This window comes from Fukomys damarensis, unplaced genomic scaffold (genome assembly GCF_012274545.1).
Source record: "Fukomys damarensis isolate Sample0158 unplaced genomic scaffold, DMR_v1.0_HiC HiC_scaffold_30, whole genome shotgun sequence".
Taxonomy (NCBI): domain Eukaryota; kingdom Metazoa; phylum Chordata; class Mammalia; order Rodentia; family Bathyergidae; genus Fukomys; species Fukomys damarensis.
Window position 1 is genome coordinate 26,881,646 of NW_022900942.1, and position 27,846 is coordinate 26,909,491.

Sequence of the window (27,846 nt, forward strand, 5' to 3'; positions counted from 1 at the left end):
TCTTGATAGATGCAGAAAAAGCATATGACAAAATTCAACACCCATTCATGATAAAAACTATGCAAAAAATTGGAATAGATGGTCTATGTCTCAACTTTATAAAGGCTATCTATGAAAAACGATCAGCCAACATCATATTAAATGGCCCAAAACTGAAAACCTTCACGTTAAAATGAGGAACAAGACAAGGATGCCCACTATCACCACTCCTCTTTGATATAGTTCTGGAAACATTAGCCATAGCAATTAGACAAGAGAAAGAAATTAAAGCAATAAAGATAGGAAAGGAAGAAGTTAAACTGTCATTATTTGCTGATGATATGATACTGTACATTGAAGACTCAAAAAACTCCACCAAAAGACTACTTGACTTAATTGACACTTTTAGCAGAGTAGCTGGATACAAGGTCAACACCCAAAAATCAAAAGGCTTCTTGTACACAAATAACAGACTCACTGAGAAAGAAATTAGGGAAACAATTCCTTTCACAATAGCACCCAAAAAAATGAAGTATCTGGGAATCAATCTAACAAAAGAAGCAAAAGACCTCTACACTGAAAACTACAGCACTCTGAAAAAAGAAGAGATCGAGGAGGATATAAGAAAATGGAAAGATATCCCCTGGTCCTGGGTAGGAAGAATCAACATAGTGAAAATGGCCATATTACCAAAACTGCTATACAGATTCAATGCAATACCAATTGAAATCCCAACACTATACTTCACAGAACTAGAAAGAAGAATCTAAAAATTAATTTGGAACCATAAGAGACCTAGAATAGCAAAAGCCATCCTAGGCAACAGACACATGGCAGGGGGTATAACAATTCCCAATTTGAAACTATACTACAAAGCCACTGTGATAAAAACTGCATGGTACTGGCAAAGAAACAGACCTGAGGATCAGTGGAACAGATTGGAAGACACAAAAACAACTCCAGATGCACTCAGCTACCTCATCTTTGACAAAGGAACTGACAGTCCCCACTGGAGTAAAGATAGCCTCTTTAATAAAGGGTGCTGGAAAAACTGGATCTCAACCTGCAAAAGATTAAAACTAGACCCTTATCTGTCACCATGCACTAATTAAAATCCAAGTGGATTAAATATCTAAATATAAAAACAAAAACACTAAACTTGCTGGAAGATAAGTTAGGCACAACTCTGGAAGACATTGACATAGGAAAAGACTTTATGAACAAATCCTCAGTAGCACAGGAACTAGCAGAAAGAATCAACAACTGGGGTCTCATCTTATTAAAAAGTTTCTGCACTGCAAAAGAAACCATCCACAGAACTAAGAGAAAACCTACAATGTGGGAAAAACTTTTTACCAGCTGCTCCCCAGACAAAGGACTATTATATAGAATAAAGAACTCAAAACAACCAGCCCCGCCAAATATAAAGACCCAATTCTAAAATGGGCATCTGAAATGAACAGACATTTCCCAGACAAAGAAATAAAAGCAGCAAGTAAATATATGAAAAAGTGCTCTACATCACTGGTCATTGAAGAGATGCAGATGAAAACAACACTGAGATTTCACCTCACCCCACAAAGAATGGTTGCTATCAAGAAATCACACAGTAACAGATGTTGGCGCAGTTGTGGGGAGAAAGGAATCCTTCTCCATTGTTGGTGGGAGTGCAGACTGGTGTAACCACTATGGAAATCAATATGGAGATACCTCAAAGAACTAGGATTAGAGGTTCCATTTGACTCAGCCATCCCTCTGTTGGGTATCTTTCCAAAAGAATTAAAAGAATCATACCACAGAGATATACGTGCACCCATGTTTATAGCGGCAGTTTGTAATAGCTAAAACTTGGAAATAGCCCATCTGCCCATCAGTTGAAAACTAGATAAAGAAGATGTGGTTTTTCTATAAAATGGAATACTACTCAGCCATAAAGAATGAGAAAGTAGATTCATTCATAGGTAAATGGGTACATTTTGAGGATATACTCCTAAGTGAAATAAATAAGTCACAGATATGCAAATACTGAATAGTTTCTCTGGTGTGAAAAACTAAAATAGTACTCAAGATCCTAATGGGACAATTAGCAACATGAAATAGGAAGAAAAGGACCAAAGGTGTAGGGACAGTGAGAAGGATAGGGAAAGGGGAATAAGGGAAAAGGAAATAAATATGAGAAAATGTAAAAATGGAATTAAAGTGTTTGAAGGTGAGGGGGAGAGGAGGGGGTGAAGAGAGGTTGGGGACAAGGGGAAAAAATGAGAACCAAGACCTGGCATGTAAAGGTACAAGATCCCAGTAATGAATGCAACTGTACTGTCTACCTAGAATGTACCAATAAATTCAATTAAAGAAAAAAAAGATTTATCAGTAATAGTAGAAGAGTCATTTTGCATGTAACTACTAGCTGTCACACCTCTTTCCTCTCTGAAGGGTACTGGAATCTTGTAAAAGTCAGAAACGTGGGCCTGGGATTTAGCTCAGTGGTTCCACTACCTGCCTCACAAGCACAAGATCCTGAGTTCGATCCCTAGTACCAGAAGAAAAGAAAAGAAGTAGGAAATGTACAGGGCATTTTTCTGGATTCTCAGTTCTACTCCTATCTACCCATATACCTACATAGTCTTGATTACCATAGCTTTTTCTTTTTTGGTACCGGGGATTGAACTTGGGTCCTTTCACTTGCAAGGCAGGCCACTGAACTGCTGAGCTAAATCCCTCGCCCCTTTTTAAGTTTTGAAATTGGTGAGACAAAGTCTTCCCATCTTGTTTTTTGAATTTTTTGGGGGAGGTTTTTCTGGGACCCTTATGTATTTTATTATTAACTTGCCAATTTTTGCAAAAAATCTGTCTGGGATTTTGACAGGAATTTTGGTCAATCAGTAAATGAACTTGGGCAGAATTGCCATATTAATGACAAGTCTTTCAATCCATGAAATTAGATGTCTTTCCTTTTATTTTTATCTTATTTGTTACAACATTTTATACTTCTTGATGTTAATATGAATAGAATTTTGGAGCTGGTTATGGTGGTGAATGCCAGTAATCCCAGCACTTAGGAGGCTAAGGTAGGATAATTGTCCCAGCCTGGGCTACATAGTGAGCTCAAGGAACTATAGAACAAGACTCTGTCTCAAAAAAAAAATTTTTTTTGAATGTTCATTTTTACTATAGAAACAAAACTGATGTTGATCTTGTATCCCACAACCTGTTGAACTTATTAGTTTTTAAATGAATTTCTATGATTTTTATATACAATGTTATCTGTGAATATATAAACCAGTTATACTTATCCAACATGTTGTGAGGTTTCTCAGATTCTGGATTATTTGCATATACATGAGACGCACGGGATACGACTCAAAACTTTTTTACACATACTTCGTATACATGGCCTGAAGCCTAACTTCCCATAATATTTTTAGTGTCTCTTTGACTGTTAATAGTATGAGATCAGGTATGCAATTTCCTAGTTGTGATACCATGAAAGCCCAGCAATAGGAGTGTTCAACCTGTAGCTTTACTTCTTTTCCAAAAATAAAATGGCTTTTATATATTTTTAAAAATTTTAAGCCCTGGCTAAAACTTCAAGTACAATGCTGAACAGAAGTGGTTAGGGTGAATATCTTTTTCCCCCAACTTGTCTTTTATTGGTTATACACATTAATGTTCCTCATTTTGGCAGATCTGTACAAGTACGTTAATGTTTTCTGATCACCCCCTTCCACCCCTCTTTACCTGCCTTCTCCCTAGTGTCATTTATTGGTCTTATTCCTGATCTTAAGGGTAAAAACATTCAGCACTCTGCCCCCATTATGACCATTGGTATGGTTTTTTTGTGTGGATGTTGTAACATGCTGAGGAAGGTCCCTTTTATTACTAGTTTAATGTTGTTACCATGAAAGGATGTTGGATTTTATCAAATGTTTTTTTGCATCTATTAAGCAATCTATGGGAGTTTTGTCCGATATTACTGTGGTATAGTTGGACCTATATTATTTACAATTAATTAAATAGGAATTTACAAATTTATTAAATCACCTGCCCCCCCACAGGACTTGGGGACTTTTGTAGTGATTTGTGGGTATGTAGACTAGGGAAAATTCTGAATCACCCAATACACATGTTCCAAGCTGAGGTCTAACACAGCAGTGCTAAACTCCTTGCTCCAGCTCAGAGAGGGGGTGGAGATGATGGGGGAAGACGAAAAGGGGGAAGTGCAACGCTGCACAAGAAGCTCCGGTTCTGGGTTTGAATTCCAGCCTCGGGCACATCACTGCATGCATGTAAACCTCATTTTTACTTCCGTAAAATAAAGAAACACCAAATCTGCCAGGATGAGTTGTTACTAGGACTCAAGGCCCTCATCTGTGAGACAGATGTTCATGCACAGGCGCACATATGCACACCTCATCCCCTAGGAGCAATGACTCCATGTTCACTCACTGTGTTCCCGGGACTTTAGAGAACATTAATGAGAAATGAGTGTGCATCAGTTTAAATGATTTTTGGATGCTAAACCAATCTTTTAATTTCTGGGAAAATTTTCACTTGATTATGGTATATAAACCTTTTCCCACATTGCTGGATTCAGTTTGCTTATACTCTGTTAATGATTTTTGCAGGATATTGGTCTATGGTTTTCCTCTTAAGCCCCCATTTTTTTTTTTTTTTTTTTTTTTTTTTTTTTTGGTACTGGGGATTGAACTCGGGCCCTTGTGATTACAAGGCAGGTGGTAGAACCACTGAGCCAAATCCCCACCCCCATCTTCTTTTGAGAAAGGGTCTCCCTATGTAGTTCAGGTTTGCCTTGAACTATGTAGCTCAGGCTGGCCTCAAACTTCCAATCTTCTTGCCTCAGGTCCCAAGTGCTAGGATTATAGCTGTGTACATGTGTAGCTTTCTTGTCTAATTTTGGTATCTTGGTAACAATGACCTCACAGGATGAGTTGGGAAGTATACTCTCCTCTTTTGGGGGTAATTTGCTAAGAGCTGATATAATTTTAATGTTTGGTAGAATTTAGTGGTAGAGCCATCTGGGTCTGGATTTTTCTTTGGGGACTTTAAAAATTACTAACTCAATCTCTTCCCTTTCTATGGCCAATTGCCTTTCCACTGCTACTTGCCCTGAGACTGAACATAGGGACTTCATACTGAGCTCCTTTTTATTTTGAGACAGGGTCTCACTAAGTCACTCAGTTGCCCATACTGGGCTCAAACTTGCCATCCTCATACCTCAAATCCCTATAGTCCTGGGACTATGGGCATGTGCCAACAAGCCCAGCTTTCGAGTTGTCCTTTAAACTTGCTTTTAGCAAGGACCAAATATAATCAGGATATTACCTCCTAAACCCATTTAAAAACTAATTTAATCATTTCCCTTTTTATTGCCACATGTCTTTTAAGTCTGCTTTTAGGTAGAACCACAAATGATAAGAATTTTTTATCTTAAGACCTGTAAAATTCAAGAAGGAAATACATGTTATCAAGGAAGACATTTTCAATGTCTGAAAGATTCAAATAAGCAGCTATCCAAACTATCCAGTTACATCTTTATTTTTAACCTCTGCTGTCTAGCTTTAACATAGACAAATATTTCATCACCTCATATAATTTCATGACTCAAACAAAAAATTTAAGCCTATTCTACATAAGATTTATAGACAAACCTCTTAATTGACACTTGCACCAAAGTGGTATAATCACAAATCAAGGCCTGTACATTACTCAAGATAACACACAGATATGCATTTCCCCCTCTACTTTTCTTCCTTCCTGTCAAAAATAAAATGTGTCTCAGAACCCATTAAGAAGGTAGTATGTAGTGGAAAAATTACTGGAATAGCATTCTAGAGGTTTCAGTTCTGTGCCAGCTCTAACTTAGACAAGAGGACTCAATCTGTTTCTCTCAATAAAACTAGGTTAGGCCTGATGAGCAACAGGATTTCTTCTGATGTTAAAAGTACAATGATTTATTCTACAGTAATGCCATTCCCACTCCTCTCACTTCAGAGTAGGCAAAATAAAAATATTTGTTATGTACACCTATATACATATATCCGTACTTCATTCTCATAGAACAAAACATTCAATTTACAAGTCTAAAAAAAAAAAAAGCAAGAGGAAGTCTGTGGTTAAATAATGTAATCCCATTATTTCAGTCTTGAGCCTATGAAACAATTGTTACCAATTTTCTCTTCATATATACTTACTTGCCTTTTCATAATGCCTCATTTCACGTAAGTACTATTTCATGTGAGGCATCTAGTAATTATGTGGAACTTTAAAAAACAAAGTCACTTTTCAGAAATCCTGAGCCCATCAGAGAAATTGAATGGCATTTCATCGGTTGTCTCCACTGGCGTGTTACTCCTAGCCAGCCGACAGGAGTAATGGTGGGTATGATAACTTGAAATAAATGCATTAGGAGTCCGGCTGCAATGACATCTGTCGGATGGCATAACGCTCTCGGAATTACCAAGATGTGAATGGTAGACATCATGGAATGAGTCCTGAGATGAAGGATAATGCCCTGCTCCCCCAGAGGTGGGTGTGGAGCTGTGGTAAGGCCCATCAGACATCAGGCATGTCTGATAGCAAGTCTTCCTGCCCAGACTTCGGTGCATGTCTAATTTAGCAATGAGAGGCTTCCCAACATTCACTTCTTGTTTCTCCTCCACAGTGTCCTCCAGTCCTGAGTACTGATATGATAAACACACTGTGAAAATCAGATGTTCCTGAAAAGCAAAAGAAATGAGGTTCACCATTTTTATCAACAGTGAGTCTTTTTATTCCTCATTGAGTTTATTGGTACTTTTTAGGTATACAGTACAGTTACATTCATCATTGGGATCTTGTACTTTACATGACAGGTCTTGGTTCTCATTTTTTCCCCACACCCCTGGCCCTCCCTTCTCTATTTACAAAATCTTTATTTCCATTTTTTCATTTTCTCATGTCAGATTTTTTTCTTTTCCTTATTTCTTTCCCCTACCCTTCCCACTTCCCCTACACCTTTAGCCCTTTTCTTCCTATTTCACAGTCAATTATAACAGTGAAAGTCTTCAGATTTCACTTTTACACACACTAACAAACCTACTCAGCCCCATTTCCTAGGCATCTTTCCCCATCCCCCTAAATGGAAAAAGGCCAGCTACAATTAGCTTCCTTTTCTTTCATTCAACACTTAGGAGCTGAGTAGAATTCCAGTTCTTACTCTGCTAACTAATTAAAATCACACAGATCTTATATCACATTTCTGGCTCCTTATCTTTCCCTATTATCAGAGATGGGAATTGTCCTTTAATGTAAAAATAATATATATGTACCAATTCCCCAAGATGAATGTAATTACTACATCTTGCAACATATACTGAAAAAAAAAATTTGGTTTTAGGCCTATATAAAAAATGTAAGCTGTTGCGGACAGGGAATTAGCTCAGTGGTTCCGCTGTCTGCTTTGCAAGCACAAGGTCCCAAGTTCTATCCCAGGTACCAGGAAAAAAAAAAAGCTATTTAAAAATATTATCAATTAATAATCCAGAATCATAAGAGAAAAATATAACTTAAAGATGACTATTTATTTATTTATTTATTGAGACAGGGTCTCACTATGTAGTTGAGACTGACCTAGAACTCACTATGTAGCCCAGACTGCTCTGAACTCACAGCAATCTTCCTGTCTCGGCTTCCCAAGTGCTGGGATTTTTTTTTTTTTTTTTGTACCAGAGATTGAACTCAAGGCCCTTGTGCTTGCAAGGCAAGCAATGCAACCACTGAGCTAAATCCCTGGCTACTGAGTGCTAGGATTACAGGCATGTGCCATCACGCCCAGCTAAGAGATGACTTTAAGTAGAATGGGTATGAACAGGTGATAGTAGGTGTATGCTTGCTGCCTTCATTTAAGTGGCAAGTGCCCATTCTACTCCCCAAATTTTACCGGAGACATACTATGGTATTCAGCTATGAACAGATTAAAAACTCAGTTTTTTTTTGTTTTTTGAGATGGGGTCTCACTATATAGTTGAGATTGACCTGAAACTCACTATGTAACTCAGGCTGGTCTCAAACTCACAGAGATCCTCCAGCCTCAGCCTCCCAAGTGCTGGGATTATAGGAGTGCTCCACCACACCTGGCTAAAAACTCAGTTTTTGCAAGGGCATGCTTAACCATCTAAAGCTAACTTCTCATTTGTAAATCAAGTAGAAATGAAAGAGATTAAAAAGATATTTCAATTCTAATTTATATATTTTATAGAAAGTCACAGAAGTAGTGATTATAAGATATTTAGAGGTAGAATATGTTTTATGTTGCTAACTTCTCAACTGTATGGAGAGTAAGCATATAGATGTTCACACAAAGGTCCTCAGGCCTCCATCAAGGATAAAATACAGTGGTACCTTGGTTCAAGAACTTAATTCGTTCCATGATTCTGGAAAAAATGGCCACGTTTGTGTTCATGTTTGTGCAGCAAAAATGGCTATGGTTGTGTTCATCACCTGATGCCGAGTTAGCAAACAACAGCAAAATTGTGTTAAATGATTCTTTTTGTGAACCAAAACTGTTTGCAAACAAAAGCATTTGTGAACTGAGGTACCACTGTTTTTTTTAAATCAATTAATTAATTTATTTCTGCTATGGGAATCGAATTCAGACCTTGTGCTTGCAAGGCAGGTGCGGTGCCACTGAGCTAAATCCCTAGCCCAACACAGCTGTGTAATATGAAAATGGTCACCGAGAAGATCTACTAGATTGGGTTCTCTACTTCAATATACAAAAAAAATCAGAGTATTAATGAACTATGCTAGAGAATTTTCAGTTTCAGACATTTTATTTTATTTTTTTTGGTTTTTTTGAGACAGGGTCTCACTTTATAGTTCAGGTTGGCTCTGAACTCCCTATGTAGCTCAGGTTGGCCTCGAACTTGCGGCAATCCTCCTGCCTCTGCCTCCCGAGTGCTCGGATAACAGGCATGAGCCACCTCGCCCAGCTAGGCCATTTTTTATTAATAACTATAAATAGGAAAAAGAGTCACCTTTAATTTTTGCAGAGAGCTGAGTCTTGTGTAGAGGCAGTGCTTGGGCAGCTCCTTCGATACTAAGTAGCTGCCAGTTTCTTCAGGAGTTCCTTTATTTGCATCTTTTGGGTCAATATCTAGGTCCTGTGGGGAAGAAATCTGAATGTTTTAATGAAATCACTGAAACTTACAATATAGTTTGTGGCATGAAATATCCAGACAAGTATAACTCTCTCAAGAATTTGGCTTGAGTAGGTAGATCCTTATCCAGGACTGAAAAAACAATAAAAACAATGTTCTATGGTTTTAAGAATTTGAGATTCTATACAAGTATTTTTAAAAGGTAAAGTTAGGCACAGTGGCACACACTTGTAATCCCAGCTATGTGGGAGGATGAGGCAGGAAGATTCCAAGTTAAAGGCCAGCCTAGGCAAGACTGGTTCAAAATAAAAAATAAAAAGAGATAGTACTGACACCCTGGTAACACTCTCTCTTTCTCTGTCTCTCTAAAACACACTAACACACACACACACACACACACACACACACACACACACACAGAGTTGGCTCTGAAAGGATAGTTTCTTTCAAAATATTCCTCTAAACACATCTTACCATACTCAAGCTTGGAGAGAACCCCACTAATGCTTGCCCCCTGGATTATCTCCCTCTTTACCATCACGCTGGGAGGATGCAGGGGGATTCATATGTTTAGAATAACGAGGAAGAATGAATGATGCCTTTTTTGTTCATGGGTGAAAGACAGGAGGGGCTTGGCTCCTCATAGCAAGCCCATGCTCTGCCTGGGCCCAGCAGCAGAGAGGCCCACCCTGTGGCAGGGGCACTAGTTCTGAAGTTCTGTGCAACATCACCTGCTCTCACATGAAGCAATGGCCTCCATAAAGCCTCCACAAGTATAAAAACATTTTTGCTTTGTTTCTCCTTGCTTACTTCTCAATCTTTCTCATTTATGGTAGGAAATGGGGGCATTGTTTATTTAGAACAAAACAAAAATAAATATTGTAACTAAATGTTTGGAAAGAACAGAACTAGAATTCTTTTCTTCCAATATACTCATACTATCATAACTTGACAAGTCTTGTGCTGTCCCAATAAGATACTGGAAACATTCTTTACTTATGTACAGCATATTTTATTCTTTCATATTTGATATCCTTTATAGGACATGAGAAATTAAAGGCATCCTTTCTGAGTGAACTCAGACATTTCCAAATTTGACAAACTTAAAGTATCTTGACAATTTTTAAGCACTATGACAGTGTTACTTATAAACTCATATAAATATATTTTCTTCATATTTACCATCATATTTAAGTTTTTAAAAGTTTAGTATTGAAGTGACTTTTTGGTAGTGGTGGGGACTGAATCCAGGGCCTTACACGTTACCACTGAGCTACATCCTCAGCTCAAAAGTTTAGGCTTTAATAGTGAGAATATATCACTGTAACTTAAATAAAAAAGAGAGACTTACAAGTGGGAAATCAGTAACGTAGGCATCACACATTATTATCTCAGGTGGTTTATGGACTATACTTGTATAGATTATCATGACGTTGGAAAATTCAGCTGCAAATCCTAACTGAATCTGAACACCACACTGAAATTTAAGACACATGCTTTCTGGAAGTTCTGGAAGAAAAAACAAACAAACCAGTAAGAACTTAGAAAACATTATTTAAAGAGTGCTAAGCTTTCTGATAAATATCAAATATTCTACATAGGGCAGAATATAGTTGGAGCATTTTTTTTTACTTAAAAATATTACACAACCATTATTATTATTATTATTTTTTGAGACAGGATCTCACTATGTAGTTGAACTGGAACTCACTATGTAGCCCAGCTTGGTCTCAAACTCACAGTGATCCTTCTGCCTCAGCCTCCCAAGTGCTGGGATTACAGGAGTGCTCCACCATGCCCAGCTCTCCACAACCATTATTATTTTTTAAACATACACACAATAAAACAAAAAAACTTACTGTGCTGGCCAACCAAACCAAATTTTTCATTTACTACAGTTCATCCACCTGTACATTTAATTTTCATAATGGTAATTAAAAGTATACATATAATTGCAGATACATTTTAACTGATGCTTTAGTTTTCATGATAAGATTTTTTTCAGTGCTGAACATGGAACTCAGGGTTTATTGCATGCTGGGCAAATGCTCTACCATGGAGCTACACCCTAGTACCACAACAAGAATTTTTAATCAAACATATTATCACTATAGTTCTTGTTGCCTGTAAGAATTCTTCTACTCTTGAATATCTATAATATTTCTGGATTTTACCATGTTCTATCACAATTAATGTCAAATATTTAATGCTTTAGCACTGTTGAAGATAGCTATTTGATGGTTCTTTACAGGACAAACTTTTCAATTTAGATGCAAATGGGGTTTTATTAATTTTTAAAATGTTTATTTGATGGACTAAAATATACTAAGAATTTTCTTTAATAACTATTTACATTTGCCATTTTCTACATTTATTCTTAATTCAATCTAACTGTGAGGACTGTTGAACTTACACCACTTACTTATTCATTGACCAAGAGGTCTTAATGTTTTCTTATTTTATATCAATTCTTTACCATGTAAAAAAAATCTATTAGATTTGTTACAAATACCTTCTACATAAGCTTTTATTTTCATTTTATAAAAGACTTTGCTTACTGTTGATCTTTACCACTGTAATTTTGTTCCTGTTGTCATTTACTTTTTTTGTGGATAAGAAACTCAATTTCAAATACTTATGCTATTACCTGGAACATCAAGATAATGTATTTCTAGCACTTTACGTTTCAAAGTGCTCTAATATGTTAATTTAACAAAAATATATCTTAGATTAAAAAAATATTATGAAAAGATATTTGATAGTGGTTCGAGAAATACAATTATTTTCCAATTATCTCTAGTAAGAGACTCACAGAATACTTAGGACTCAAAGAAAATCCTAAATATTTCATAGTGAATAAACTTATTTTTCACTAAATCAGAATTACCAAATTTCTGAAAGGTAATTAAGCTACAGATCATCTTTTCTTTGTCACTCCACCCACTGATCTAGTGTCATAGAGCGGACGCCATCGGTATTTACGAGCCATGCTTGTTTCTCAGGTGGTCTTCATGTGATCTCACTAACTTATGCAGTGGGGACTATGGCTTATCCACCATTTATAGCAACATGTTTCTCCAGCTATAGAGACTGGGTGAAAATCTTGGCCTGTGTGACACTGGACATCTGCTTCAACATGTAAGATCACAGAAGTTAACGACTGCATGTTAGCCAGATACAAAGTTAACTCATTTTAAAAACAGAAGAATTAAACATGATCATTTAAATTTTATCAGTGATAAAAGCAATGGGCTAAATAACTTGATAGCTCTACCAGCAAATAAGTCAGTGTAATATCTATAATTAAATGTGCAATGTCTATAATTAAAACATTTGTTTAGTTTTAGATTTGCTAATGGGCCAAATAACTGTTCAGTATAAAATTTGGAAGAAAGTATTTAGTCACAAGAAAAAACTTCATGAATTAAAATATGTGCAGAAAAAGATCTCATAAGAAATCTACCATACCATGAGCCTTGGCCCACTGCAGATTCCGCACCAGAGACTCTGCAGAAGAAGCCGTCCCTTGAATTGGATCAGTGAGTGCTCTCTTTTCAGACAAACTGCTTCGAATCTCCAGAGCCTGTTTACCTTTGGTAAGGTGACATTTGCCCATATCTAAAAAATAAGTAAATATTATTTTTAAGACCACCAACCCTTCTGTTATATTTTAAATTTTTAGGTCAAAAACTTTCTTAGAAATCACGTTTTATTTTCAATATGACCAATTCACTCAACAAATATTTCACTGAGCACCCGTATGTGTCAGGCACAGTTCAAGGTGTTGGGGATATAATAGTGAGCAAATATAAAAATATTAGACTAGTTCTAAAGAGCTGGAAATGCATTTCTTTTCTAAAAGAGCAGCCATGATCCTTTTATGTCCTTACCCTCTGGAGAAGTACATTCTGTTAGAAAAACAGAGGACTACATATATATGAGAAAAGTTGAAATAACAGCCACAGCCAAATTTACATGATACTTTGTTTTGGTGTGGTACTGGTGGGAGAGTCGGCAAGCACTCTACCACTGAGCTATTTTACCAGCACTTAAAAAGATTTTTGTTTTTGAAAAAGGTATTACCAAGCTGCCCAGGCTGGCTTTGAACTTCTGATCCCACTGCCTCAGTCTTCTGAGTATCTGGGATACAGGTGTACCAGCACTGTGCCCCAGCACACCTAAGATATCTCTATTGCTAAAACAGGAAATAAGGGGCTGGGAGATAGAGATTTTTGTATACTGATAAACATCAACTTAGATTTAAAACTCTATCAGATATTTGTATGAATAAATTACAGTTTACCTTAGTTCTATATACTATGCTACTAATTATTAATAACAAAGTTGAGTACAGAGTAGTGGTAAATGCCTGTAATCCCAGCTACTTGGGAGGGTGAGACAGGAGGATCTCTTGAGTTCGTGAATTGGAAAGCAGCCTGGGCAACCAGTAAATAAATAAATTAGTAAACAAAGTTAATAATAGCTGCTCTTGAGAAGGCAAGTTACTCAACTGGGGTGAAAATGAATAAAACTAAAATTTCATCCCTTTTATGCACATACCACACATACACATACACACACGATTACAGATTGTGTTAAGGTTTTTCAACAGTTTTTCTTTGAATACTCACACATAGGTACACATACATATGAACAGACACACACACACACCAAAAAACCAAAAAGCAATTCAGAATTAAGTCTAAATTACACCAACCTGTCAGGGATAGGTGGGGAAACCAAAGATGGCAAATATATGCTGAAATTATTATTAGTTGTTAGAGGATAGAAAACATAGAAATAATTTAAAAAATTTTTATTTTATTTTTATTTTTTGGTACTGGGGATCAAATTCTGTACCTTGCGCTTGCAAGGTAGGTGGTGTAACCACTGAGCTAAATCACCGGCCCCAGAAATAATTTTGAAAAAGATTAAAAAGAAAAATGAGGCAATTTAAAAAATTAGATGGTTTAGGGGCCAGGAATGTAGCTCAGTGGTGCTGCATCTACCTGGCAAGCACAAGATCCTGAGTTCAATCGCCGGTACCAGAAAAGAAACAAAAAATAAAACAAAAAAAACTCAAACAGAAAAAGTATAATATGAGAGGCATCACTATACAACTATTTTTGTGTTAGAAATAACAACAGAATAAAATCAAAAAAAGCAAGTCAGACATAAAGAGCAGAAATGAATGTTATAGAAGACAACAAAAAAGAGGAAATCAGTAGAGCCAAAGGTAGGTTTTTTTTTTAAAAGAAATAGCCAACTGACAAAATCTGGCAAGACTTATCAAGAAAATACAAAAAAGTTGGCACAAATAAGTAATAATGATGAAAAGAGTATGTTACTACAGACAATGCACAGATTAATTATACTGGGAAAAACAATATTCAGCAAGTAAATTCCAACAATTTTGAAAACTGCCAAAATTTGCAGGAAAATATACTATCAAAATTACCTCAAGAAACAAATAAAAAGCCTAAATAGTATAAGAAATATTTACAATTTTGAAAAAGTAGTAGTGTACCAAGAAAATACCAGTAGCACACTGATTTTCAAAAGAGTACTACCAAAATCTTCAGGAGATCATCACAGTTTTATACAAAATTTCCCAGGAAACAAGAAGGAATATCATGGAAATAAGATTGCCAGAGAAATGGTTAGCAACAAGACGTATGGTGAATATGTATCTGTGGTGTGTGTGTGTACATAAAGAGGGGGCAGTAGAAGTTGATTTATTTAAAGGAAATAGCTCATGCAGCTACGGTGGCATATGCCTATAATCCCAGCACCCAGGAGGCTGAGGCAAGAGTGCTGTAGCAAGTTCAAGGCCAGCGTGAGCTACACAATGAGTTCAAGGCTGGCTTGAACTACTACACAGTGAGTCCCTACCTAAAAAAAAAAAAAACAAAACAGGGCCGTGAATGTAGCTCAGCAGTGCAGTGCCTGTCTGGCAATGTGAGGCACTGAATTCAATTCCCAGTACCAAAACAATACAAAACAAAGAAAAAAAAAAGTAAAATCTGCAGGATAGGTGGACTGGCTGGGGACAGTTTGAGTCTCAATGCAATCTGCTAGTTGATTCCTCCTAGCTTTGGTGACATCAGGTTTGTTAGTAAGTCTTCAACTAACTGCAGGAGGCCTACCCAAATTATAGCAGTATCTTCTTACCGAAAGTCCACCAATTTATGTTTTACTCAGAATAATGTTGGATCAAACATCTAGAAACATTCTGAGTAATGTTGGACTAAATATCTTGGCACCGAGGCCCAGTTGGGCTGATATAAAATTAACCATCACAACATCCAACTCATTCTACAAAGCCAGCATTAAGCTGATACCAAAAACGACACTGCAGAAATATGGACAAAATACACGGATACATTTTTCTCCTAAAACAAATATGGCCACTGAAAATATGAGGTGTTCAATATCACTAATGTTCAGGAAAAAACAAATGAGATATCATTTACAATCATTTGGTAAAAATGAAAGTCTGACCTGTCAAGTGTTAGAGTTATGCCTTGTATTACTGGTGGGGAGAAGGGTATGTGTAGACTGGTGCAATCACCTTATAAAACAGTTTTGGCACTATTCTTGCAACTGAACACTGGCATACACTTCAATCTAGTAACTGCAAAGCCAAAGTTATACTCCAGAGATTCTTGCGTGCACACTCCAGGAGACTTACTTATACAAGAATGTTACAACAGTACTGTTCACGGTAGCAAAAATAATTCAAATGCTCAACAGGAGAATATTGCAGTATTTTTGTACAGTAGAATATCATGGTCAATAACAATGAATGAACTATAATCATACAGTAAGATCAATCTTAGGAATATAATACTAATTGAAAAATTCAAGTCCCAAGAGACTGCAAGGCATATTATCTTTTTATGAAGTTAAAAACAAGCTATGAAAACATACATGTTTTTGGAACATATGAGCAATCAATAAAACTATGTAAGAAGATTGAGGAAATGATAAAATTTAGAATGGTAGCTACCATAGAAGGGGGGCAGGGAAAAAAGGGAAACATGTAATTGGATGTAGGCTACTGTCAAGGTCCAGATTCATAACGTACATCTATTCACAAAAAATTCAGAAATATGCTCATAGGTACTTATATTATTAAAAATAATTAACCTATCAATTAAATGACTTTTTTTTCTAGCAGTTCTTGGCATTTATATAGCAAGATGATTTCAGGTACTTAAAAACCACCTGACAAACTAGCTTAGTGAGCATTATTTTGAAATTTCAATCAACTTAATAAGGCTATCTTGAATAGTACAAAAACAAAATTCTGTGGCTACTGACTGAAGCTTTATGTCAGCAACCAATTTCATTTTGATTTGCCTGCATACAATTGAAACTAGATGTTCTTTCTCTTCAAGAGCTTGGCCTATGATCTCTGAAACACCTCTTATACCTCTGAATATTTTAAAATTAATTAACCTAGATGATCTAAGGGAGGAGCAGGAAAGTTTTATTTCAAAGTTGGAATTACTTGTGAACTTCTTAGGCAAGTTTTGCTTTTCACTGATCTTTTTCAGGCCTGTCATGTCTACTTAATTTAAATTATCCAGTCAAGAACAGACTACAGTATAAAGTAATACACTTGTTTTAGTGCCATGCACATTGTTCCCACCATGGGTAATATGAGTAATGGCCAATTAAGTGTACAGAATAAGGCCTAGAAAGAGCATGATAATACATTATAGTTAAAGTTAGCACTTATTGTGAGATTTTGAGTGCTTTGTATCTGAGCCACTATGGGTGAGGTAGTGAAGGGCAAACTTGCCTAAGAAGTTTATAAGAATTTCAAACATACTCACAGCACATGCTAGGATGTCATTTGTGGGAATTTGATAAATACCACTCTTTGATCAGCATAGTGCTTTTTATTAAGTTTTAAAACAGTAAAAATGTATTTTAAAAATGAAACCAGATGGATTTAACTCAGTGGTGCTGTTGCCTGCCTAGTAAGTGCAAGGTCATGAGTTTGATCCCTGGTACAAACAAAAACAGACAAACAAAAAACTAGAACAAAGCACTTTGGAGCAACCTAATGGATCTCAGTTTGAAAATGCTGATGAAATTCTAAGGGTTCTAATTTTTTTTTAAGCATCAACAGGATCTTTTTTTTTTTTTTTTTTTTTTTTTTTGGTGAGACAGGGTCTCACTATGTAGTTGAGTCTGAAATTGAACTCTATGTAGCCCAGGCTGGTCTCGAACTCACAGCAAAGCAGCAGGATCTTTTCTTCAAATGAGAGCTTAAGGGAAGCTCAATATGCAAGACAGAAAAAAGCAGAACTTTTCTGGCTGAAGCTGGAGGGTGGGAGGAAGTCTAAAGCCCTGGCAGGCTATGTTAAGTGGTATAATCATGTAGTCTACATAAAATATCTACACTGATAAAAACATGAAAAAAATGTGACTGATAGCTGCTTAGTGAAACACTATTTTCAAACTGCCATCTCTGGAATATTCATGAAACTCTATTTTTTAGTGGTGCTAGTTTGCAAACATGTTATATTCTCTTTTTGCTTGGCTTATAGAAAGGCATTTCAGAAACACACTGAAATCTACTGATGTTAATAGGCATATATTTAGCACCTGACATAAGCATTAGTATTGCACCAGCAGGGAGAGGAGAGGACAGAAGGACAAACCCGAGAGACATGGCATTAGAACTCTACAGCTCATCCTTAAAGAAGGATTTTTAAAAACTAAGTTCATTAAGAAAAGAAAGACGTGTTATATCCAGTAGATGGTACTTCTGTAGTTTTGTCTCTCTAAAGGTGGGAGAGACAGCTCATTGTATATAACACTACTTTTTCTTCTTTATCAGACAAGAAAACTGAGCAGCACCAAAGCCCTAGGCATAGAAACAAGGCAAAGCTCTGAGGATTAAACTTTACTTTATCACTTGAACTGGGGTTAGCCTGGTGTGCAAGTGATGTTGCACTCAAGACATGCAGCTACGTCAACAGGGAAGGAAGGAAACAGATAGTAGAAATGTTGTCAAATATTACACTACAAATTGTTTTATAAAATAAATACCAATTTCATAAACAAATAACAGTTGGAACCAAATAAGTAATATGCAGGGAGCCATGATTAGGTTTTTTTCCTGTTCTTTTTCCTTAGTAGTTTACTCTTAAAAAATTTACCTTCTGCAACTTCATCTAGTAACACAGTAATTTTCTTGTCTTCAAGTAATCTATCTTTTAAAAATTTCATGAAGATTCCATTTGCCAATCCAGAATGTTGGATTTCAAAAGCTTCTGCTCCTTGACACCTTAAAAACACCAAAAGAAGTAAGTGAAATAAGACAGGCACAGAAAGACAAACATCACATATTTTTACTTATACATGGAAGCTAAAAAAATGACATACATAGAAGCAGAATGGAGAATGGTGGTTCTCGGAGGCTGGCAAGTGAGGGAAACAGGGAAATGCTGGTCCAAGGGCAAAATGCTTTTTTTAGACAGGAGGAGTAAGTTGTAAATATCTGGGGTGATTATCTTGATTCAGTCATCTCATATTGTATACATATATCACAGCATCATTTTGTACTCCATTAATATATACAATTTAATTAGTCAATATACAATAAAAAATAAATTTAAAAAGAAAGAAAAAGGTGAAGCAGCAAACACCTGCCACATAGGGTATACATACATACTGTTGAGCCTCATTCTGTCCTCTAACAGTTAATCCTCCAGCAGGAAATAACTCCTTGGTGCTTAGTGATAAGATAACAAGTCATGAAGTGCTTAAAGTCAGTTATGTTAAAGCTGAGGAGGCAAATTTATACCTGTCCATGGATACATCTAGATTTCTAACATCCAGTCAAAAAGAAGGCATCAAAAAATAGGAGTCTCAGCACAAACATAAAGTATCCTTACGTGGCATATCCAAACACGATATTGGCGGTGACTTTTAGTGCATCCAAGATTGGAATGGTATCATCATAGTCATTTCTATTTAAAAGCAGGGGAAGGAGAGAAGGGCAGAGCAAATATGTAAACAGCATTATCTAAGAATATAAATACTACAATAAAAAACTATTTTTGTTTAAAATGACAGATTCAAAATCTTTCATTTAGTCAGCTACATATTTACAAAAATAAAACCTGAGGTTTCTGCACTATTAAAAAAGGCAGATGAGGGCCGGGGATTTAGCTCAGTGGTTCTGTTGCCTGCCTCGCAAGCATAAGGACCCAAGTTCGATCCCCAGTACCAAAAAAAAAAAAAAAAAAAAAAAAAAAAGGCAGACAGTCATATCCTTCCTTTTGTCAGTTTTAAAACTGGAGCAGCATATGAATGCTAGCATTGGATTTTGATTGGTAAATGCTAAGCATGCAAAAAATAGAAATCCTGGAGGAATAATCATTGATTCTGTTCCATTGTGATTCAATGACAAACTAATGGAATCTAAACCTTCAACTATCTGCTTTAGCTATGTATTTCAAGACCAGGACTGACTAGTGACAAACCATGTCTTATGGGTGTGGCTTTTTCATTACTGAAGGATAAATACAGTGAGTGTTAGAGACATGCACAGGCATTCTGGAGAATTGATTCCATGCAGTATGAGCAGATATGCATGTCTTTTTGGTTCTTAATTTTTTTGGGGGGGTGGGTACCAGGGATTGAACTCACAACCTTGTGCTTGCGAGGCAGGGGCAATGCCACTGAACTAAATCCCCAGCCCTAGCTCTTCATTTTTGTTAAGGAGTTAAAAATATATATGAAAAATATATTCCTTTAGATTTCTTCTTTCAGTTTCAATGTATAGTCAGCAATTCAAAAATTAAAATGGTTCTTAGCATTTCAAAGTTTGCCTTACATTTGGCAAAGTTACTATTTAACTCCAACAATAGTTCAATAAAGATGAGAAGTTTTACCTTTTCCGACACATATCCAACAAGAACACATTGAGTCCAGTTTCTTTTTCTTGCATCAACTTCAGTATATTTTGCACACAAAGACAATTTTCAGACCTATATGGATTTGGAGCATCAACAGGGACCATAAAGCTGTTCCCGAAATTTTCATAACCATGTCCTGCGTAATATAGTAAACCTGAAAAAAAAAAAAAGAGGTAGTATTAACTCTAAATGCAATTTGAACATACCATAGAAAACCTTTTAAAAATATGGCTTTTAAGTTGATGCACACATATTTAAGAAAAATTCAATTACACCCAGGTGGGGTGGCACATGTCTGTAATCCCAGCACTTGAGAGGCTGAGATAGGAGGATCACTGTGAGTTTGAGGCTAGCCTAGGTTACACAGTGAGTTCAAGGCCAGCCTGGACTACAAAGTGAGACCCTGTCTCAAAACACACACATACACACCTGCCAAAAATAAATGGTCAATTACAAGGTCAATGTTAATTTGCATTTTAAATTAATTTGGCAATAACCTTCATTTGAATTCTGTACTTTAAAACATTAAGATGCTTGGGCTGGAGATTTAGCTGTGGCACTGCACCTGCCTCCCAAACACAAGGTCCCGAGTTCCATCCCCAGTACAGAAAAAAAAAAAAAAAACCAAAACAAAACCCACAAAAATTAAGATGCTGGGCCAGGAATGTAGCTCAGTGGTGCCTTACATGCCTGACAGCACAAGGTCCTGAGGTCAATTCCCAGAACTAGGGGTGAAAAAAGAGAAAGAAAGAAAACAAAACATTAAGATGCTGTCTGATGTTTACTCTAATTCACAAAAGTAATACATTTATGATCAGTGGTATGAAATGGAAAGCAGGGAAGGGGCTTAATGAATACTTAATGGGGGAACAAGCACACACATTCAAGAGTTTTACTATCATTAGCCCCTAGGGAAATGCAAATTAAAAACGACAGTAAAATGTCACCTCACACTTAATAGGAGAGCTATTCTAAAAAAGACAGACAAAAACAAGTGTTGGTAAAGATGTACAGAAATTGGGACTCATTCATATCTGGAGGGAATATAAATGCTATAGTAACTTTGGAAAGAATTTAGTGGTTCCTCAAACAGCTAAACAGAATTAGCATATAACTCAGAAATTCCACTAGGAGGTATATTAGATACCCTAGAGAACCTAAAACTTGTGTCTACATGCAAATGCTTACAGCAGAATTATTCCTAACATCAAAAAGGTGAAAGCAACCTAAATGTTGATCTGTTGATGAATGGATAAGCAAAATGTGATATATTCATATAAAGGAATATTCAGTCCTAAAAACAACAGTTTTGATTCAGGCTACAACATGGATGAACCCTGAAAATATTCCAAGTGAAACAAGCCAGACAAAAAGGGCTAAATACTGAAAGATTTTTTAAAAAGATTAAATGTCCAGAATAGCCTACTTCTTAAGACAGAAGGTAAACTTATGCTTGCCAGTGGCTAAGATGAGGAGGAATGGGAATGATGGCAAACGGGTAATGAAAATGAAAAGTTAGGCAGAGGTGACCAATGCACAACTTTGGGAGTTGAGTGAATCACTGAATGATCCACTTCAAAAAGTAAAATTTATATTCTTATCAAGTGTTCAAATTTGTTATTGTTTTTGAGACCAGGTCTTGCTATGTAGTTCAGGCTGGTCTGATCCTCTTACTTCAGCCTCCAGAGTGCTCAGATTACACGCATGCACCACTGCACCCAGCTAAGTGTTCAGAATTTTACTCTATTTCCCACCAGTCTTTTTAGTGTGTCTAGAGCAAGATGAACTCAGTTTAAGCTCCATTTCTTTGCTCAAGTTATTCTTTTATCTCTCTAAATCTTCACCCATTTTCAAGGGGCAGCTTGAGGTCAGACTGTTGGGTAGGTTACCACCTGGTTTGTGCTAGTACACTGAAATCTCTTGCTGTTTCCACATGTTCAGCAGCACTTTTTTTTTATTTTTGGTTTTTTGAGACAGGGTCTCACTATGTAGTTTTTTATTTGTTTTTTGAGACAGGGTGTCACTATGTAGTTGAGATTGATCTGGAACTCACTATGTAGCCCTGGCTGGTCTCGAATTCATAGCGATCATCCTGCCTCAGCCTCCCGAGTGCTGGGATTACAGGTGTGCACCACCACGCCCAGCTCAGCAACACTTCTTTAATACTTACACACTGGCTCTCATATTGTGCAGTTCTAAATATATTTAGTTTCTCCTGATAACAAATGATTATGTCAACATTAATCTTTTATATTTATATAATATTTTTCATGGTTTTCAAAGTACTTTCATATATATTACCTAATTTTAATTAACAATTTATAAATAATTTCTATCCTTATTTTATAGATAATTAAATATTTTTAAAATTAATTTTATTGGTATATTTAAGGTATACAATATAATGACATTCATCTTTAGAAATCTGCACCTTTGCATAATCCATCTTGGTTCTTACTTTTTCCCCAATCCCCGTGCCCTCCCTCCCTATTTACAAAGACTTTGTTTCCATTTTTCCATTTTCTCATATTATTCCATTCCCTTCTTTCCTTTACCCTATCCCTCCCATTTCCCCTTCCGCTTTGCCTCTTTTCTTCCTATTTCACAGATTTTAAATGATCTGCTCAAAGCCTCACAGCTGATAGGTGGGTAGACTCCTATATAGTGTTTTCTTTGATTACATTAAGGGACTATAATTTGCTTAGGTGGACAGATCATAGTTTTTATTCTCTATCCCTCAGCAGTAGCACACTCCTTATCTGGACTACAGATATAATAGGAGCTGAGCAAGAGCCAGCATGGTGGCATAGGCCTGTTATCCCAGCACTCTGGGAGGCCAAGGCAGGATGACAGCAGCTCTGAACCCAGTCTGAGCACCTGAGAGACTCAGTAAGACCCTGCCTCAAAATAAAAAAATAAAAAGGGCTAGGGCTGGGGATTTAGCTCAGCGGTTTCGTGGCCTGGACCTGAGTTCAATCCCTGGTACAAAAAAAAAAAAAAAAAAAAAAAAAAAAAAAAAAAGGGCTGAGGATGTACCTTAGTGCAAAGGCCCTGGATTCAATCCTCAGTACTGGGGGAGAGGGCGATTCAGTAGATACTGAACTGCATTACATTAACAATGTAAACCAATCAAGACACAGTCATACCAGGAGTCGTTTTTTTTTTTTTTTTTTTGGTACCAGGGATTGAACTTGGGTCCTTGCGCTTGCAAGGCAGGCCACCAAACCGCTGAGCCAAATCCCCGGCCCCAGGAGTCGTTTTTAAAGGTTCTCACTTTTCGTAGAAATGGTGCCACTAAAATAACAGATATTACTTAAGGGACAGCCAAACATAAAGCCTGGGTGCTGCCCCCATCATGTCATATAACAAGTCTTCTTCTCAGAAGATCTGACTGGGAGAAGAAGCAGTTTCAGAGGAGGCCAGGCTTCCATTCATCCAGAGAAAAGATTTAAGTATAGTTTCATTATGTTAATACTATACACTCAACCCCATAACTGCTGAGATTAAGGCACATGCATCATATTTTCCCTTCAAAATGACTCATGAAAAGTGTAAGGAAGCATTCTGTATCAAAGTCTGAAACCAAATTATATTGAAAGAGATTAAGTATTTTTATGTAAAATAAAATAGTGGAAATCACTGTAGTTTTGAAATTGTATCTCTAGTACTATTTACTCATTGAACACATTAATCGAGAGAAGAAAAGTATCTTTATAAATGTTAAAAAACAACACAGTTAACAACTGCAAATTGCATTTTTAGAAATTTTTACTTCTGGGGAACACAATTTTAAATATAGTATTTCTTTCTTTTTTTTTTTTTTTTTTGTACCAGGGATCGAACTCAGTACCTTGCACTTGCAACACAGGCGGTGGAACCACTGAGCTAAATCCCTGGCCCTTATTTCTGATGTTTAAGAATACAACCATTTATTTCTGACCATAGAGACTCTCCTACTTAAGTGATGTTTTACTCCAGTTAGCATGTTGGTATACAGAGAACATTAACCAACACTGCTGGAAGACTTGCAGAGCACTTCCTATGTGGCAAAGTGCTTTAGTTATGTGAACTTACATAATCTTCATAACAGGTAGGTAATTTATTTTTTTCCCTTTTACAGATAAAAAAAACTGAGACACTGAGAAATATAAAGGCTCACCCAAATTCAAATAACTAATAAGTGACAACCTAGAATTTGGATTCAGGCCAACTTAACTACTGTGGAAATTATATTATATGTCTACTATCCTCTACTGGAGTTTTGTACTCTTACCCTCAGAAAATATAGAATATCAGTGTATCCTCAGCCCTGTTTCCCAGGGATACTAACAAAGGCTCTAAGATTATACAGGAACACAAAAGTTGTGTGCAGGGGAGACAAGAAGTATGCAGCAGTTTTGGTTAAACTATGGCCTTGATGATCACTATTTCAGGTCTGTTGGTTCCATGAGATTCTGCTGGCTCAGGGGAAGTCTCTACTGCTTTATGAGACAAGGTGGTTCCCATCATATGATCACTTCCAGTTACAGGGCAACCGCTCACACTTGGCAGTGGCAGCATGTGTGTGTTTGTGTGTATGTACCATCACATAGTGATCTGGTGGCGTGCGTGAGTGCATGCGTGCGTGCGTGCGTGTGTGTGTGTGTGTGTGTGTGTGTGTGTATACCATCACATAGTGATCTGCCTGCAAGTTTCACTACCCTCCCTTTTTTCAAAAGAAACCTTAGACAGACCCTTAATATGTAAATAACCGATAAAATAAAAACTGGTCCACTAGTCCAAATCCCAATCTAAAGACAAAGGACAACCTAAATTAATTCTTTTAATACATCTTTAGAGAAGTACAACAATAATAATAACAATCACTACAATATTTTGAGCACTTTGTGTCAGGCATAGAGACAATTACTTTGTCCTACTTTTTCTATAATAATGTTGATTTAGTTCTATCTGTTTTTTTTTTGTTTTTTTTTTTTTTTGGTACTGGGGATTGAACTCAGGTCCTTGAGTTTGCAAGGCACTGAGCTAAATCCCTGGCCTGTCCATTTTATAGATATTTTTTGGCTCATAAAACTTAAAAACTATTAAATACACTGGACTGAATGATGACTGCCTCTTCAGGTGAATGAGGCTTCTACCATGTTCTGACCATTCATTTAATGCTTCTCTCTACTAAAGTGCAGCTAAGCTACAGCCTGTGATGAATATACATAGGCATTTGGTGGGGTAGACAGCAAGCAAATAGTCACTCTTGATTTTAGCTATCTATATAACTAGAAATCTTTATTTACCTTCAAGGGTATGTAAAACCAGTATTTCTGGGTTTGGTTCTTGTTTTTTAGGTTTACAAATGTTTCCAAGTGAATTACTTATTTCTTGTTCTACTGTAATTTTTATTTCTGTCACAAACCCACAGACAATACAACAGCATAAACTTGAATCTATATGTTTTCCCTAATGTTGTTCGCGTGACACTCCTGTTTCTGCCTTCACCTTCTGCCCACCTCTCAAGTACTACTATTCACTTGAACTTATCAACTAGAGGTAAAGGCATGGTCCACATGAAAGATGAAAGGCTTCTTTATAAACCCTCAAGCCTTTACCACACTTACATTTAGTGTAGATGTGTCTGATGTTTTGGATAGTCATAATACTTCAAAATATAATGCAGCCACCCTGTTAAGAAATTAATCAGTAGGATTTAAAATTTTTCTAGCTTTCTCAAGCTGCCATTTTGTTCTAATATATCTTTTATTCTGCAGCCCAAGATGATGTTTCCAAAGTGGGTAAAGCTTTGGCCTAAATGGAAATCTTGCCCCAACTTTTCATATTTCTGGTTTTCTACTTACCAGAGGCATTTAAAGGTTTTGATTTAAACAGTCCAAGAAAGGGCTTAAAAAGACAAGGTAACTGGGTTAATAAAAATATGAATAACCAAATTCCCTAATTCTTTAAATATGTTACCAATTCAGAAATCTAAATTCATCAATCTTTTTGTCTTACACATCATTGCTTCCAGTGAAGTTTTGGAAGTTCAAGCCATGTAGGCACCTGTAAAATTGAGATTAAACTATATAATGTAAATATACTAAAAAGTCCACCTGGTTCTAGGATAAAAATACAAGACCAATCACCAAGAAGGCAGCGTAGATTTAGCTCAGTGCCACTGTGCCTGCCTCACAAGTGCAAGGTCTCAGCTGAGTTCAATCCCTGATACAGCAAAAAAAGAAAGAAAGAAAAAAAAAAAGCCTGTGACTGTAAAAATTTACTTTGAGAATCACTAGCAATTCTCCCAAGCTTGCCTCACCATATCAATCTAATTTCAACTAAAAAAGTTGAATTCAGAAATTACTACAGTCAGTAATTTGAATCATATAAAAGCCAAATTGATACTTTTTATCACTTGCATGCCTAATGACAGGTGTGGAAAAGGTCACTTTCCTGGCAGTAAAATATTGCACAATGTCATGGTAAGCACAGTCCAGTGAGATATAGTTCAAATGAGCTCAACAAGTTGCCTTCCCAAATATGAGGTTATACATATAAAAATAAATTAGGGGGGAAATTACTACTGATAGCTTATTCTCTTCTGAAATTCTTTATTAGATATGCAGTGTTCTTAACATACTTAAATGAGGGGATTGGAAAAACCATTAAAAATTTACTGCTGTAATTTTTGTAGTGGTGCATCTTGAATTATATCTGTATAGAATTTTAATTTATAATTTTTTTTGTTTTGTTTTGTTTTTTTGAGACAGAGCCTCACTATGAAGTTGAGAATGACCTGGAACTCACTATGTAGCCCAGGCTGGTCTTCAACTCACAGTGATCCTCCTGCCTCAGCCTCCCGAGTGCTGGGATTACAGGCATGAGCCACCATGCCCAGCCTATAAATTTTAATTTATAAAGCAATAGGCCCAAGGGTGTTGTTCAGTGATGGAATGCTTGCCTATTGCACACAGCACTAGATTTAAATTCTAGCAACTGCAAGAAAAAAGTTTTTGTATACATCCTTCATGAATATTTCCTTTTTAAATTCTAGTTCCCACTAAAAAACTAGAAAATATTACATGAAACAGTTAGAAAAAGAAACAAGCATGTACATTCTGTTGCAATAACAAAGGATCCCATAAAGCAGTTTACATATATGAATGTATGCTTTGCTATTTGGTCATCAAACTTTATAGTAGCTTTTGTAGTCAATAAAAATAAAATCATGAAAGATGTGACAGTAATTCTAATAAGAATAATACTGTTTTGATAATACAGTAAATGTAAAAGCAAAACATTAAGCTAGTGGAATGAAGATCAAATCTATCCTTCGATCAGAAAAATAAAACTCTTCAATTCAAAGTGTTTATCTTACCTTTATCTAATTTTTCAACTCTCAACCTAACTTAAGAAAGAGAAAAACAGTAGATAATTATAAAAGACTATAAATATCTTACCATATACTCCTTTATCTAAAAGTAGTAAGAATTCATCCACAGCATTACGCATTTCATATTCAGTTAGATCCAGCAATGAAACAACTTTGAAATCCAGCTGTCTTAACAAGTTGGTCAACTCATACACATCCACCAAGGGAGCTTTAAGCTTGGGGTGTTCCCAGTAATTCATATTTCCTATCAAAAGTGCAACTTTGTCTTTTGCTGTAAAAAAGGGAGAGGGTGTTAAAGGAGTATAAAAAGATTAAAACCCATGGAAATGGGATCATTATAAAAACGAAGTCTGCTTTAAGATTGAACTATTTAATTTCAAGTAAGATT

The 27,846-nt window shown here is 36.3% G+C and overlaps 1 protein-coding gene across 2 annotated transcripts in view; it reads right to left on the reverse strand.

Annotated features, from left to right (window-relative positions):
* Positions 1-4,805: 4,805 nt before the first annotated feature.
* Positions 4,806-27,846, reverse strand: part of Malt1 (MALT1 paracaspase) — a 49,518-nt gene continuing 26,477 nt past the window's right edge. For both annotated transcript variants that reach the window (XM_033757467.1, XM_033757466.1), the window contains 8 exons: positions 27,526-27,729; positions 20,054-20,231; positions 19,052-19,126; positions 18,314-18,441; positions 12,606-12,755; positions 10,489-10,646; positions 9,015-9,140; positions 4,806-6,716 (listed from right to left, as the gene is read on the reverse strand). In XM_033757467.1, the coding sequence (XP_033613358.1) occupies positions 6,276-6,716; positions 9,015-9,140; positions 10,489-10,646; positions 12,606-12,755; positions 18,314-18,441; positions 19,052-19,126; positions 20,054-20,231; positions 27,526-27,729 (1,460 nt within the window). In that variant the 3' untranslated portion in view covers positions 4,806-6,275. The remainder of the gene's footprint in view (positions 6,717-9,014; positions 9,141-10,488; positions 10,647-12,605; positions 12,756-18,313; positions 18,442-19,051; positions 19,127-20,053; positions 20,232-27,525; positions 27,730-27,846) is intronic.